Genomic DNA, 14,892 nt, shown 5'->3' on the forward strand with positions numbered 1-14,892 from the left:
TTTTTTTTTTTTTTTTTTTTTTTTTTTGAGACGGAGTCTTGCTCTGCCGCCCAGGCTGGAGTACAGTGGCCGGATCTCAGCTCACTGCAAGCTCCGCCTCCCAGGTTCACGCCATTCTCCTGCCTCAGCCTCCCGAGTAGCTGGGACTACAGGCGCCTGCCACCTCGCCCAGCTAGTTTTTTGTATTTTTAGTAGAGACGGGGTTTCACCGTGTTAGCCAGGATGGTCTCGATCTCCTGACCTCGTGATCCGCCCATCTCGGCCTCCCAAAGTGCTGGGATTACAGGCTTGAGCCACCGTGCCCGGCCATTTTTTTTGTATTTTTTTAGTAAAGATGGGGTTTCACTGTGTTAGCCAGGATGGTCTCGATCTCCTGACCTCGTGATCTGCCCGCCTCAGCCTCCCAAAGTGCTGGGATTACAGGTGTGAGCCCCACGCCCAGCCTGTTGTTGTCATTTTTACTTTTCATCTGGAATCATTTTCTCTCTATCTGAAGAAGACCCTTCAAGTTTCCCTCAGTTTTTGGCCACACGAAAATACTGTTTTGTTTTGGTTTTTTTCTTTAAAAATGACATTTATCAGCCTGAACAACATAGCAAGACCCCTTCTCTACAAAAAATACAAAAATTAGCCAGGCAGGGCGGCACACACCTGTAGTCCCAGCTAATCAAGAGGCTGAGGCAGGAGAATCACTAGAGCCTGGGAGATCAAGGCTGCAGTGAGCTATGATCGTGCCACTGCGCTCCAGCCTGGGTGACAGAGCAAGACTCCATTTCAAAATAAATAAATAAATAAAATTTTTTTGTTTTTTTTTCTGAGACGGTGTCTCACTCTGTCACCCACGCTGGAGTGCAGTGGTGCGATCTCAGCTTACTGCAACCTCTGCCTCCTGGGTTCAAGTAATTCTCCTGTCTCAGCCTCCTGAGTAGCTAGGATTACAGGTGCACACTACCACACCCGGCTAATTTTTGTATATTCAGTAGATATGGGGTTTCACTATGTTGGCCAGGCTGGTCTCAAACTCCTAAGCTCGAGTAACCTGCCCACCTCAGCCTCCCAAAGTGCTAGGATTACAGGCATGAGCCACCACACCCAGCCAGCTGATCCTCTTAATGAGAAGTTTTTTGTAGATTGTCTCTCACTTCGTGTTTGTCTAATGTTTTCTCACGGTGAGATTCTGCATTTTAGCAAGAATATCGCAGAAGTGATGTTGTATTCTTCTCTGTGTATCACATATCAGATATCAACATGCCATATTACTGGTGCTGTTCATTTTGATCACTTGGTAAGATAGGTGCTGTTCGCACTTTGGGAGGCCAAGGCGGGCGGATCACAAGGTCAGGAGTTCGAGACCAGCCTGGCCAATATGGTGAAACTCTGTCTCCACTAAAAATACAAAAATTAGCTGGGCGTGGTGGCAGGTGCCTGTAGTCCCAGCTACTCGGGAGTCTAAGGCAGGAGAATTGCTTGAACCTGGGAAGCAGAGGTTGCAGTGAGCTGAGATTGCGCCACTGCACTCCAGCTTGGGCGACAGAGTGAGACTCTGTCTCAGAAAAAAAAAAAAAAAAAAAAAAAGATAGATGCTGTTCACTTTCATCACTTGGTAAATAGGGCCTCTCTTGTTTCTCCCCTGTAAAGTTTCCATTTGTAATTGATAAATATCTTATGGCGAAATACTTTCACACTAGGCAAATGTGCTGTTTTTCCTCTTTGGCATCCATCACTAGACCTTGTCTGCACCAGCTATTACTCTGTCACTTGCCTAATGTTGATTTTCTGTGTCCCTTATTTCTTCACCATTTATTAATTGGAATTCTTTGGTAAGGAAGAGCTGTCCCTAGCCCTCTCCTATTCACTTATTTTTGTTTTGTTTTGTTTTTGTTTTTGCTTTTGAGACGGAGTCTCGCTCTGTCGCCAGGCTGGAGTGCAGTGGTGCGACCTCTGCTCACTGCAAGCTCTGCCTCCCGGGTTCACGCCGTTCTCCTGCCTCAGCCTCCCGAGTAGCTATGACTACAGGCTCCCACCACCACACCTGGCTAATTTTTTGTATATTTAGTAGAGACGGGGTTTTACCATGTTAGCAAGGATGGTCTTGATCTCCTGACCATGTGATCCACCCACCTCAGCCTCCCAAAGTGCTGGGATTATAGGCGTGAGCCACTGCTCCTGGCCTCCCATTCATTTATTAATTCAATGATTTCTTTATATCACGATGAGTTCATGGGTATTTATTTTATTCTATGGGCTATAGTCACTGCTTTCATGGTTTATTTCCTTGCTCCAATTGTTCAGGCTTTGGCCCTTGAGAACTCCGTAAGCTTGGCTCCTGGGTTCTCTCAACACGCCCTCATTCTCTTTTGTGTACTTCCATGTTTTCTGGTACCACAGCATGTTCCATGGTTATTTCAGATTTTTCTTGCCTCAGCCCTTAAATCAGCCAGTTCTCAAAAGAGTGCTGGCTCCTTTTACTGAAAAATGGTCCAGGAGGCAGAGGTTGTAGAGAGCCGAGACCGCCCCACTGCACTCCAACCTGGGCAACAAGAATGGGACTCCATCTCAGGAAAAAAAAAAAAAAGAAAAGAAAAATGATAGGAAATCGTATCTTTGAAGTTTTTCTAAGCAAAGCAAGACCTTAAGATCTTTACCGTCATTTACTTCCCTGTGCCCTAGACCAGGGGTTGGCAAACTGCAATCTGTGGGTCAAATAAATGCAGTCCATAACCAGTTTTTCATACAGCTCTAGAGCCAAGAACAGCTCGGCGGCCTGGAGCAGCAGCGGGATACGCTGAAGATCCGAAGATTTTTAGCCGAATGGCGATTGATTGAGGTCAGGACGGAGATCGTCCGAGTTATCGGTGAAATCCCTTATTCATCAGCGAAGCGATGGGAAGTCCCAGTTACTGGAGGTTGAGGAGATGCGGAACTGGAGTTGAGACCCGCCATTGCACGAAATTGGGCATGAGCAAGACTGCCTCAAAAGCATTATAGACTATAGCATCTTGGCCAAAACCCTAAACATTTTATCATCAGGTCTCAGCAGCCGCTTTATGGTTTTTTTTTTGAGACGGAGCTCGCTTGTCGCCTAGGTTTGAGTGGCACGGATTCAGCTCACTGCAGCTCCGCCCTGGCTTTCATTTATTCTTCCTTCTCAGCCTCGAGAGTTGGGACTGCCAGCGCCTGCTCCACCTCGCCTGGCTGGGGTTTTTTGTATTTTAGAGATGGGTTTCACCTGTGGCATCAGGATGGTCTCGACCTCCTGACCTTGTATACTGCCTGCCTCCTTAAAGTGTTGGGATTACAGTGAGCCACCGCTACTCGGCCTCTTTTGGAGTGGGAGCCAGAGACAGTCTCACTTGTCACCATCGCCGGGAGTGTGAAAGGTCTCATCATTGTGCAACCTCAGCCTCCCAGGTTCAAGCAATTCTCCTGTGTCAGCTTCCCAAGTTCCCAAGTAGTTGGGACTACGGGAGTGTGCCACCACACCCGGCTAATTTTTGTATTTTTGGCAGACAGGATTTCGCCAAGTTGGCCGGGCTGGTCTCAAACTCCTGACCTCAAGTGATCCATACACCTAGGCCTCCCAAAGCTCCCAAAGTGCTGGGATTACAGGCATGAGCCACTGCACCTGGCCTTCCCACTTTCACTTCTAAGGACCCTTGTGAATACATTGTATCCACCCAGATAAACCAGGATAATCTCGCCATCTCATGGTGGTCAACTGATTAGCCTTTCTGTTTTTTTTCTTTGAGATGGAGTTTCGCCCTTGTTGCCCAGGCTGGAGTGCAATGGCGAGATCTCTACTCACCACAACCTCCGCCTCCCGGGTTCAAGTGATTCTCCTGCCTCAGCCTCCTGAGTAGCTGGGATTACAGGCACCCACCACCACACCCAGCTAATTTTGTATTTTTGGTAGAGATGGGGTTTTTCCATGTTGGTCAGACTGGTTTCAAACTCCTGACCTGAGGTGATCCACCTTCCTCGGCCACACAAAGTGCTGAGATTACAGGCATGAGCCACTAAGCCCTGCCCTAATTAGCAGTCTGAATTCGAACTCCCCTTGCTGTGTGACATACCACTCATAGGTTCCAGGAATAAAGACACAGACATCTTTGAGTGCCGTTATCCCACCTACCACATTCTATATGTGTCTTTTTGAGCAAAGTTAATTGAATATGCATAAATTAACAATGTATGGACGGGCGCAGTGGCACACGCCCGTAATCCCAGCACTTTGGGAGACTGATAGGCGGATCACTTGAGGTCAGGAGTTCGAGACCAGTCTGGTCAATATGGCAAAACCCCATCTCTACTAAAAATACAAAAATTAGCCAGGTGTGGTGGCAGGCACCTGTAATCCCAGCTACTCAGGGGGCTGAGACAAGAGAATCGCTTGAACCCGGGAGGCAGAGGTTGCAAGGAACCAAGATCGATCGCGTGTCTTTACTCTAGCCTTGGTAACAGAACAAGGCTCCATCTCAAAAACAAAACAAAACAAAACAAAAACAAGTTTATGCGTGCGACTCTACTGTAATTCCATATTAAAATATTAAGCCTATTGCTGTTGATTCCATAAAAGTGTTCTTGTCTTTCACAGAATATTTGCTTGGTGTGTTTTCTAATTCCTTGCAGTTCTGAAAAAATAACAATCTTTTATTAATTAGATTTTTTAAAATTGTGATAAAATATACGTTACATAAGGGGCCGGGCGTGGGGGCTTATGCCTGTAATCCCAGAACTTTGGGAGGCCAAGGCGGGCAGATCGCCTGAGGTCAGGAGTTCCAGGCCAGCCTGGCCAACAAGGTGAAACCCCGTCTCTACTAAAAATACAAAAATTACCCAGGCATGGTAGCAGGCACCTGTAATCTCAGCTACGCGGGAGGCTGTGGCAGGAGAATCGCTTGAACCCGGGGAAGGCAAAGGTTGCAGTGAGCTGAGATCACACCACTGCACTGCACTCCAGCCTGGGCAACAGAGTGAGACTCTGTCTCAAAAAAAAAAAAAAAAAAAAAAAAGAGAGAGAGTGTGAGTTTTCATCTGAGACCTTAAGGATGAGAAAAGCAGCAAAAAGCCCAGGACAGGATTCTTGATAGATGGAAGAACCTGATGAGAGATCTGAGATGGAAAAGGCCTAGATGTATTTTACATGCTCATAGATGGCTGGTGGTTTTGTAGACTGGGAGGAAAGGGGAGAATGTTCAATGTGAAGAGGCCCTGCTCTCGCTGAGACAGAGTGGTGACAAAAACAAGCAGGGACCTGTTTTGCCAAGAGCCCTGAGAGCCATGGCAGTGAGTTTGTAATTTTTTTTGTTTGTTTGTTTGAGACAGAGTTTTGCTCTGTTGCCCATGCTGGAGTGCAGTGGGGCAATCTCAGCTCACCACAACTTCTGCCTCCCGGATTCAAGTGATTCTCCTGCCTCAGCCTCCCAAGTGTTGGGATTACAGGCATGCGCCACCACAGCCGGCTAATTTTGTATTTTTAGTAGAGACGGTGTTTCTCCATATTGGTCAGGCTGATCTCGAACACCTAACCTCAGATGATCCACCCACCTCGGTCTCCCAAAGTGCTGTGATTACAGACGTGAGCTACCGCACCCAGCTTCTTTTTTTTTTTTTTTTTTTTTCTGAGATGGACTCTTACTCTGTCCCCCAGGCTGGCATGAAGTGGTGCCATCTTGGCTCACTGCAACCTCTGCCTCTTAGGTTCAAGTGATTCTTGTGTCTCGGTCTCCCAAGTAGCTGGGATTATAGGCACCTGCCACCATGCCGGCTAATTTTTGTATTTTTTAGTAGAGAAGGGTTTCTCCATGTTGTCTGGGCTGGTCTTGAACTCCTGACCTCAAGCGATCCACTTGCCTTGGACTCCCAAAGTGCTGGGATTAAGGCATGAGCCACCTTGCCTGGCCTTTGGAATTAATTCTAAATGCACCGAAATGGGAAGGTAGTGAAATGTTTAAGCAGAGATTTTCATTTTGATTGACATCAATTTTATGTGGTGGGAAGTGTTGAAAATATAGATACCTTATTTACATGAAATGTCCAGAACAGGCAAATTTATAGAGACAAAATTAGTAGCTCTCTGCCAGTAATGGTTGCCAGGGACTGGAGGGAATAGGGAATGGGGAGCGACTGCTTAAGGGGCAGGGGGTTTCTATTTGGAGTAATACAAATGTTCTCCGCCAGGGGAGGTGGCTCACGCCTGTAATCCCAGCACTTTGGGAGGCCAGGGCGGGTAGATTGTTTGAGGTCAGGAGTTCGAGACCAGCCTGGCCAATATGGTGAGAGCCCATCTCTACTAAAAATACAAAAATTAGCCGGGAGTGGTGGCGCATGCCTGTAATCCCAGCTACTCAGGAGGCTGAGGCAGGAGAATCACTTGAACCCAAGAGGCGGAGGTTGCAGTAAGCCAAGATTGTACCAATGCACTCCAGCCTGGGAGACAGAGCAAGACTCTGTCTCAAAACAGAAAAGAAATTGAGAACCCCTGGTTTAATCTGTCTTCTTGCTCCCTTCTGGCACTGTATGAGCTCTTCATATAGTGTGCTTTCATGTACTTTTTTGAAATTGTATAATATTTGAGACGTATATAAGCCATTCACTTTCTATGGTTATTATTATTATTATTATTATTATTATTATTTTCTAAGACGGAGTCTTGCTCTGTCACCCAGGTTGGAGTGCAGTGGCATGATCTTGGCTCACTGCAACCTCTGCCTCCCGGGTTCAAGCGATTCTCCTGCCTTAGCCTCCCCAGTAGCTGGGATTACAGGCGCCCACCACCATGTCTGGCTAATTTTTGTATTTTTAATAGAGATGGGGTTTCACCGTCTTGGCCAGGTGAACTCCCGACCTTGTGATCCACCTGCCTCAGCCTCCCAAAGTGCTGGGAATACAGATGTGAGCCACTGCACCCGGCCTCTATAGAGTTTTTTATTTCTCATAGAAAAGGAGCACAGCTTGTATTTATCTTTTTCTTATTTTTCAGACTTGGAGTCCAGGTGTGAGAAATTTCTACAAAAAGATATTTTTGAAATCGGGGCATTCAACTGGGAGATAATGGAAAGCCTTACATGCTGTGACCTGGAGGGCTCCGATTTTAGAGCTGACTGGGAATGCGAAGGCCAGTTTGAGAGACAAGTCAATGAAGAGTGCTATTTTAAGCAAGTGAACGTCGCCTATGGACATATGCCCGCGTTCCAGCATCACAGGTCTCACACTGGGAGCAGGGAGACTGGTGAGAAACTGATGGAATGTCGGGAATGCGGGAAAGCATTTAGCCGCGGCTCACACCTTATTCAACATCAGAAAACTCACACTGGTGAAAAACCCTTCGGGTGTAAGGAATGTGGGAAGGCCTTCAGCCGTGCCTCACACCTTGTTCAGCATCAGAGAATTCACACAGGTGAGAAACCTTATGACTGTAAGGACTGTGGGAAGGCCTTCGGTCGTACGTCAGAACTTATTCTGCATCAGAGACTTCATACTGGTGTCAAACCTTATGAATGCAAAGAATGTGGGAAGAGCTTTAGGCAGCATTCCCAGCTGATTCTGCATCAAAGAACTCACACAGGCGAGAAACCCTACGTATGTAAAGACTGTGGCAAGGCTTTCATTCGTGGCTCCCAACTCACTGTGCATCGGAGAATCCACACGGGCGCCAGACCCTATGAGTGTAAAGAATGCGGGAAAGCCTTTAGACAGCATTCCCAGCTGACCGTCCACCAGCGCATCCACACTGGTGAGAAACCCTACGAGTGTAAGGAATGCGGAAAGGGCTTTATTCACAGCTCAGAAGTTACCCGACATCAAAGAATTCATTCTGGGGAGAAACCCTATGAGTGTAAAGAATGTGGGAAGGCCTTTAGACAGCACGCCCAGCTCACACGACATCAGAGAGTCCATACTGGCGACAGACCCTATGAATGTAAGGACTGCGGGAAGGCATTCAGTCGTAGCTCATACCTCATTCAACATCAAAGAATTCATACAGGCGACAAACCCTACGAATGTAAGGAATGCGGGAAGGCCTTTATTCGTGTTTCACAACTGACTCATCATCAGCGAATCCACACTTGCGAGAAACCCTATGAATGCAGGGAGTGTGGAATGGCCTTTATTCGTAGTTCACAACTTACCGAACATCAGAGAATGCATCCTGGTATCAAACCTTACGAATGTAGAGAGTGCGGGCAGGCATTTATTCTTGGCTCCCAACTCATTGAACACTACAGAATTCATACTAGTTAGAAAGCCTCGAGTGTGAGTGATAAAGAGAAGCCTTTATGTGGAGTTCACATCTGGCTCAGTACTAGGTAATTTTTAATGTAGTGTAATTAATGTCAGAAAACACCTGTCACTTCCATGATAGAACATCAGAAAACTCACACCCAAAGAAAATTCAATAAATGTGGGAATTCTTTTTGCCTCACTCAGTGTTTCCTAAGCATCAGATAATCTGTGCTAAAAAAAAAAAAAAAAAAAAAAAAGGAATACAGAAAAGCTGCTTCTTGCCATTCAAAATATGTTAAGTTTCTGAGAATTTCTAACACAAAATGACCCTATTAAAAGATTCTGTGGCCAGGCGCGGTGGCTCACACCTGTAATCCCAGCGCTTTGGGAGGTCGAGGCTGGCAGATCATTTGAGGTCAGGAGTTTGATACCAGCCTGGCCAATGTGGTGAAACCCCGTATCTACTAAAAATACAAAAATTAGCCAGGCATGGTGGCAGGTGCCTGTAATCCCAGCTACTCAGGAGGCTGAGGCAGGAAAATCATTTGAACCCAGGAGGCAGAGGTTGCAACAAGCCGAGATCACACCATTGCATTCCAGCCTGGGTGACCAGGGCAAAACTCTGTCTCAAAAAAAAAAAAAAAGATTCTGTGACTGTGCCTTTCATTATGGCATATACCTTACTTAGCAGTGCTCACTTCCCCTGATTATGGACTACATAGCATAATTGGGCAAGTTATGCAATCTCTTTGTCCCTCAGTTTACTTTTTTTTTTTTTTTTGAGACAAAGTCTAGCTCTGTCACCAGGTTGGAGTGCAGTGTTGCGATCTCAGCTCGCTGCAACCTCTGCCTCCTGGGTTCAAGCGATTCTTCTGCCTCGGCCTCCTAAGTAGCTGGGATTACAGGCACGCGCTGCCACGCCCAGCTAATTTTTGTATTTTTAGTAGAGATGGGGTTTCACCATGTTGGCCAGGATGGTCTTGATCTCCTGACCTCATGATCTGCCCACCTTGGCCTCCCAAAGTGCTGGGATTACAGGTGTGAGCCACCGCGCCTGACCCAGTTTACTTATTTTTAAGTGGTGATTATTATGCCTAACTAATAGAATTTTTATGAGGACTAAATTAGATTATTTTATGTAAAGCCTTAGAAGTAATACCTGGCACACACACGTGCTCAGTAAATATTAGCTATTGTCATTAATTTTATTATCAGTATCACTGATAAGGAGTTTGTATGAGGGGAGAGGCTTATGAATGTATCACATATCCAAAAGTCTTCATGACCAGTTGTTATGATCATTTATTCTGAAAAATAGTGGGAAAGCATAATTATTATGAGGCCTTCAATCAAAAGGTTAGAAATTCAGAAGATTAGAAATTAACAGAAGAGTGGCCTGGTAAGGTGGCTCACACCTGTAATCTCAGCACTTTGGGAGGCTGAGGCAGGCGGATCACTTGAGGTCAGGAGTTTGAGACCAGCCTGGCCAACATGGTGAAACCCCGTCTCTACTAAAAATACACAAATTAGCCAGGTGCAGTGGTGCATGCCTGTAATCCCAGCACTTTGGGAGGCCGAGGCAGGTGGATCACCTGAGGTCAGGAGTTCAAGACCAGTTTGACCAACATGGCAAAACCTCTCTACTAAAAAATACAAAAGCTAGCCAGGTGTGGTGGCGTGTGCCCGTAGTCCTTGAGGCTAAAGCATGAGAGGCTTGAGACTCCATCTGTACTAAAAGTACAAAAATTAGCCGAGAGTGGTGGTATGCACCTGTAATCCCAGCTGCTTGGGAGGCTGAGACAGGAGAATTGCTTGAACTCAGGATATGGAGGTTGCAGTGAGCCGAGACTACACCATTGCACTCTAGCCTGGGCAACAAGAGAGAAACTACATCCCTCCACCTCCCAAAAAAATTAGGCGTGATGGTGCACGGCCATAGTCCCAGCTACTCGGGAGGCTGAGGCAGGAGAATCGCTTGAACCTAGGAGGTGAAAGTTGCAGTAAGCCGAGATCATGCCACAGCACTCCAGCCTGGGCGACAGAGCAAGAATGAGTCTAAAAAGAAAAAAAAAAAAAAAAAAAAGGCAGCAGCAGCTAATTTTAAATGAAATGTCTGAAACTTTACGTCCTGAATTCATGATGATTTCAGACTGTTGATACTTTGTCCCCATGACATCACAATGATGGGGAATGGAGCCTCGATCCAAAGTGAAATCCGGATCAGGGTTTGCCAATGAGTCTGGAATCTCAAGAAACTGATCCCCTTAGCTCTTGGGGTAGCCAGCCAATGTCTGGGGCAGGGGCCAGCTGCACTTTGATACCAGCTGTCTTACCAATTGTCTGTATGTGCTGTGGCCTACAAAAGGTTAGAAAGCAATGTTCTGTATGTCATTTTCCCTTAAGTTGTTTAATGATTAAAATGTTCTTTTGGAGGGGCTCAAAGCTATGACATGAAAAATTGTCACTCTAAGGTCAGGCATGGTGGCTCACGCCTGTAATCCCAGCACTTTGGGAGGCCGAGGCGGGTGGATCATTTGAGGTCAGGAGTTCGAACCAGCTTGGCCAACATGGTGAAATCCCTTCTACTAAAAATACAAAAATTAGGCATGGTGGCGCACGCCTTTAATCCCAGCTACTCGGGAGGCTAAGGCAGGAGAATTGCTTGAGCCTGGGAAGTGGAGGTTGCAGTGAACTGAGATCACGCCACTGTACTCCAATCTGGGCGACAGAGTGAGACCCTGTCTCAAAAAAAAAAAAAAATTGTCACTCTGAATAGTTAAAGCACAGTCACAGGATAAAATTGTTAAAGTTACAATTTGTTGTTGTTGGGTTTTTTTGCTTTGTTTGTTTTTTGAGACCGAGTCTCACCCATGCTGGAGTACAGTGGTTCAATCTCAGCTCACTGCAACCTCTGCCTCCCAGATTCAAGCAATTCTTCTGCCTCAGTCTCCCAAGTAGCTGGGATCACAGGCGCCCACCATCACGCCCAGCTAATTTTTGTATTTTTAGTAGAGCCAGGGTTTCACCATGTTGCCCACACTGGTCTCAAACTCCTTGACCTCAAGTGATCTGCCCACCTCGGCCTCCCAAAGGGCTGGGTTTAAGGCGTGAGCCACTTCCTGGCCTAAAGTTACAATATGGTATGCAGACATAAGTGAATCTTCACACAGTAGCGCTATGCCTTTCCCACCCCATTACCTTTTATGGAACAATCACTAACACCGAGTTCTTGTATATAGTTTCTGATTTTTAATTTGCATAAACATGTAATCCCAGCACTTTGGGAGGCTGAGGAAAGCAGATCACTTGAGGTCAGGAGTTCGAGACCAGCCTGGCCAACATGGTGAAGCCTTGTCTTAACTAAAAAATACAAAAATTAGCCAGGTGTGGTGGCTCATGTCTGTAGTTCTAGCTACTTGGTAGGCTGAGGCATGAGAATCACTTGAACCCAGAAGGCAGAGGCTGCAGTGAACCGATATCCTGCCACTGCACTCCAGCCTGGGTGACGGAGTGGAGACTCCATCTGAATAATAATTATTATTAATATTTGCATAAGCATAATGTACTCTTTATACAGATATTTTACACAAGTGATAGCAAATTTCAACACATTGCTATTTTTGCTTATGCATACGTGTTGAAGATTAGACCATATTGGTACATATATGGCTGCCTCATTTTTTTTTAACAACTCCTTAGGATTCCATCATCTGTGTGTTTCATAATTTATTTAACATTATCAATTTTTTTTTTGAGACGGAGTCTCACTCTGTGACCCAGGTTGGAGTGCAGTGGCGTGATCTCAGCTTACTGCAACCTCCACCTCCCAGGTTCAAGCGATGGTCCTGCCTCAGCCTCCCAAGTAGCTGAGACTGCAGGTGCGAGCCACCACGCCCGGCTAATTTTTGTGTTTTTAGTAGAGACGGGGTTTGACCATGTTGGCCAGGCTGATCTCCAACTCCTGACCTCAGGTAATCTGCCAGCCTTGGCCTCCCAAAGTGCTAGGATTACAGGCGTGAGCCACCTCATACGGCCATTTTTTTTTTTTTTTTTTGAGACAGAGTTTCGCTTTGTTGCCCACGTTGGAGTGCAGTGGCATGACCTTGGCTCACTGCAACCTCTGCCTCCTGGGTTCAAGAAATTCTGCTGCCTCAGCCTCCTGAGTAGCTGGAATTACAGGCACCTGCTACCACGCCTGGCTCATTTTTGTATTTTTAGTAGTGACAAGGTTTCACTATGTTGGCCAGACTGGTCTCAAACTCCTGACCTCAAGTGATCCACCCACCTTGGCCTCTCAAAAGTGCTGGGATTACAGGCATGAGCCACTATGCCCAGACTTTCCATTATTTTTTGTTCTTTCAAACAATCCCATAATATTTCCCTTGCACATATTTTGTACATGTGTAACATATCTTTAAGGTAAACTCCTAGAAGTGGAAATGCTAGATAAAAATGTAAATTTTTGGCCAGGCGCAGTGGGTCACACCTGTAATCCCAGCACTTTGGGAGGCTGAGGCGGGGGCGGCAGGGGGTGGGGATCACAAGGTCAAGAGATAAAGACTGTCCTGGCCAACCTGGTGAAACCTCATCTCTTCCAAAAATACAAAAAATTAGCTAGTGACAGAGCGAGATTCCGTCTCAAAAAAAAAAAAAAAAAGTAACTTTTTAAAACTTTCTGTCATAAAAAAATCTGAACATGTACAAAAATACACGGAATCTTATAATGAACCCCAGCAGCCTCATCACCAGCTTCAAGAATTATCAGCTCATGGCCAGGCTTGCTTTGTCTGTATATCCACTTCTCTCATCTTTGTGTTATTTTTGAAGTTAATACCAGATGTATGATTTCATCCATAAACATTTCATACATTTCTCTAAAACACATGACAACATTAGAAAATATTTTCACTCCTTAAAAAAAAAAAAAAAATAGGCCTGGCGCAGTAGCTCATGCCTGTAATCCCAGCACTTTGGGAAGCCGAGGTGGGCACATCACCTGAGGTCAGGAGCTCGAGACCAGCCCGACCAATGTGAAACCCCAACTCTACTAAAATACAAAAATTAGCCAGCCGTGGTGGTGGGTGCCTGTAATCCGAGCTACCCGGGAGGCCAAGACAGGAGAATCCCTTGAACACAGGAGGCGGAGGTTGCAGTGAGCTGAGATTGCACCATTGCACTCCAGCCTGGGCAACAAGAGCGAAACTGCATCTCAAAAGAAAAAAAAATGATGTTACCACCTTAATGCCATTACATGTATGATAGTGTTCAAATTTTTGTTTCATAAATGTCAGTTTTAGAAAAAATTACCAGGATCCAAATGATGTTCTCAAATTGCAGTTGATATGTCTCTTATTTCTGAATCTATTATACTCAATCTATTCTCCCTTACTGGGTTTTTTTGCAACTTCTTGTTTTTTGAAGAAACTAGGTAATTTGCCTCGTAGAGCTTCTCCAAGTCTGGTTTTTGCTGGCTGCATCTGCATGGTGTAGTTTAACATGCTCTTCTATTCCTAGTATTTCCTGTAAATTGGTAGTTGAGATTTAGAGGACTGGTCAGATTGAGGTTCTTTTTTTGTTAAGATTATTTATAAGTGGTTAATATTAGGAGCCATAATATTTAGGTGTTGCTGTTTTTGTGATGTTGGCAACCATTGATGTTTAATTGATAAATCTGTTCATTAGAGGTTGCAAAATGGTGATATCTTATTATTCATTCTTTCCTTATTAGCTAGAATATTCTTATGAAGAAAAAACTTCTGGCCTGGTGCAGTGGCTCACACCTGTGATTCCAGCACTTTGGGAGGCCGAGGCAGGTGGATCACTTGAGGTCAGGAGTTTGAGACCAACCTGACCAACATGGTGAAACCCCCTCTCTACTAAAAATACAAAATTAGCTGGGTATGGTGGCGCACGCCTATAATCCCAGCTACTTGGGAGGCTGAGGCAGGAGAATCACTTGAACCTGGGAGGCAGAGGTTGCAGTGAGCTGAGATCGTGCCATTGCACTCTAGCCTGGGCAACAAGAGTGAAACTCCGTCTCAAAAAAAAAAAAAGAAAGAAAGAAAAAAAGAAACACTTTCCTTCAGCTACTATTTAGTACCCAATGATACAGTAAAGAAACACAGCAGGCCGGGCGTTTTGGCTCACGCCTATAATCCTAGCACTTCGGGAGGCCAAAGTGGGCGGATTGCCTGAGCTCAGGAGTTCCAGACCAGCCTAGGCAACACGGCCATCTCAGTTAAAATACAAAAACTTAGCCAGGCTTGGTGGTGTGTGCCTGTAGTCCCAGCTACTCAGGAGGCTGAGTCAGGAGAATTGCTTGAACCTGGGAGGCAGAGGTTGCAGTGAGCCAAGATCGCATCACTGCACTCCAGCCTGGGTGACAGAGCAAGACTCCTCCAAAAAAAAAAAAAAAAAAAAAAGGGAAAAGAAAAGAAACGCAGGATAAATGCTTCTTTCTCTTTCTTGGTTTTCATAATAATGAATTGAGGCCAGGCAGGGTGGTTCATGCCTGTAATCTCAGCACTTTGAGAGGCCAAAGCAGGCAGATCACTTGAGGTCACTAAAAATGCAAAAATTAGCCGGGCAGGGTGGCGCATGCCTGAAATCCTAGCTACTCGGGAGGCTGAAGCAGGAGAATTGCCTGAACCCAAGAGGTGGAGGTTG

The 14,892-nt window shown here is 45.7% G+C and overlaps 1 protein-coding gene across 1 annotated transcript; it reads left to right on the forward strand.

Annotated features, from left to right (window-relative positions):
- Positions 1 to 6,921: 6,921 nt before the first annotated feature.
- LOC116273315 (zinc finger protein 565-like) lies at positions 6,922 to 8,425 on the forward strand (the record flags this gene model as incomplete). The annotated part of the gene is made up of 1 exon (XM_031662307.1): positions 6,922 to 8,425. A coding segment is annotated over one exon (1,323 nt), but the record flags the coding sequence as incomplete, so codon positions are not given.
- Between the last annotated feature and the right edge of the window lie 6,467 nt (positions 8,426 to 14,892).

This window comes from Papio anubis, unplaced genomic scaffold (assembly GCF_008728515.1).
Source record: "Papio anubis isolate 15944 unplaced genomic scaffold, Panubis1.0 scaffold544, whole genome shotgun sequence".
Taxonomy (NCBI): Eukaryota; Metazoa; Chordata; class Mammalia; order Primates; family Cercopithecidae; genus Papio; species Papio anubis.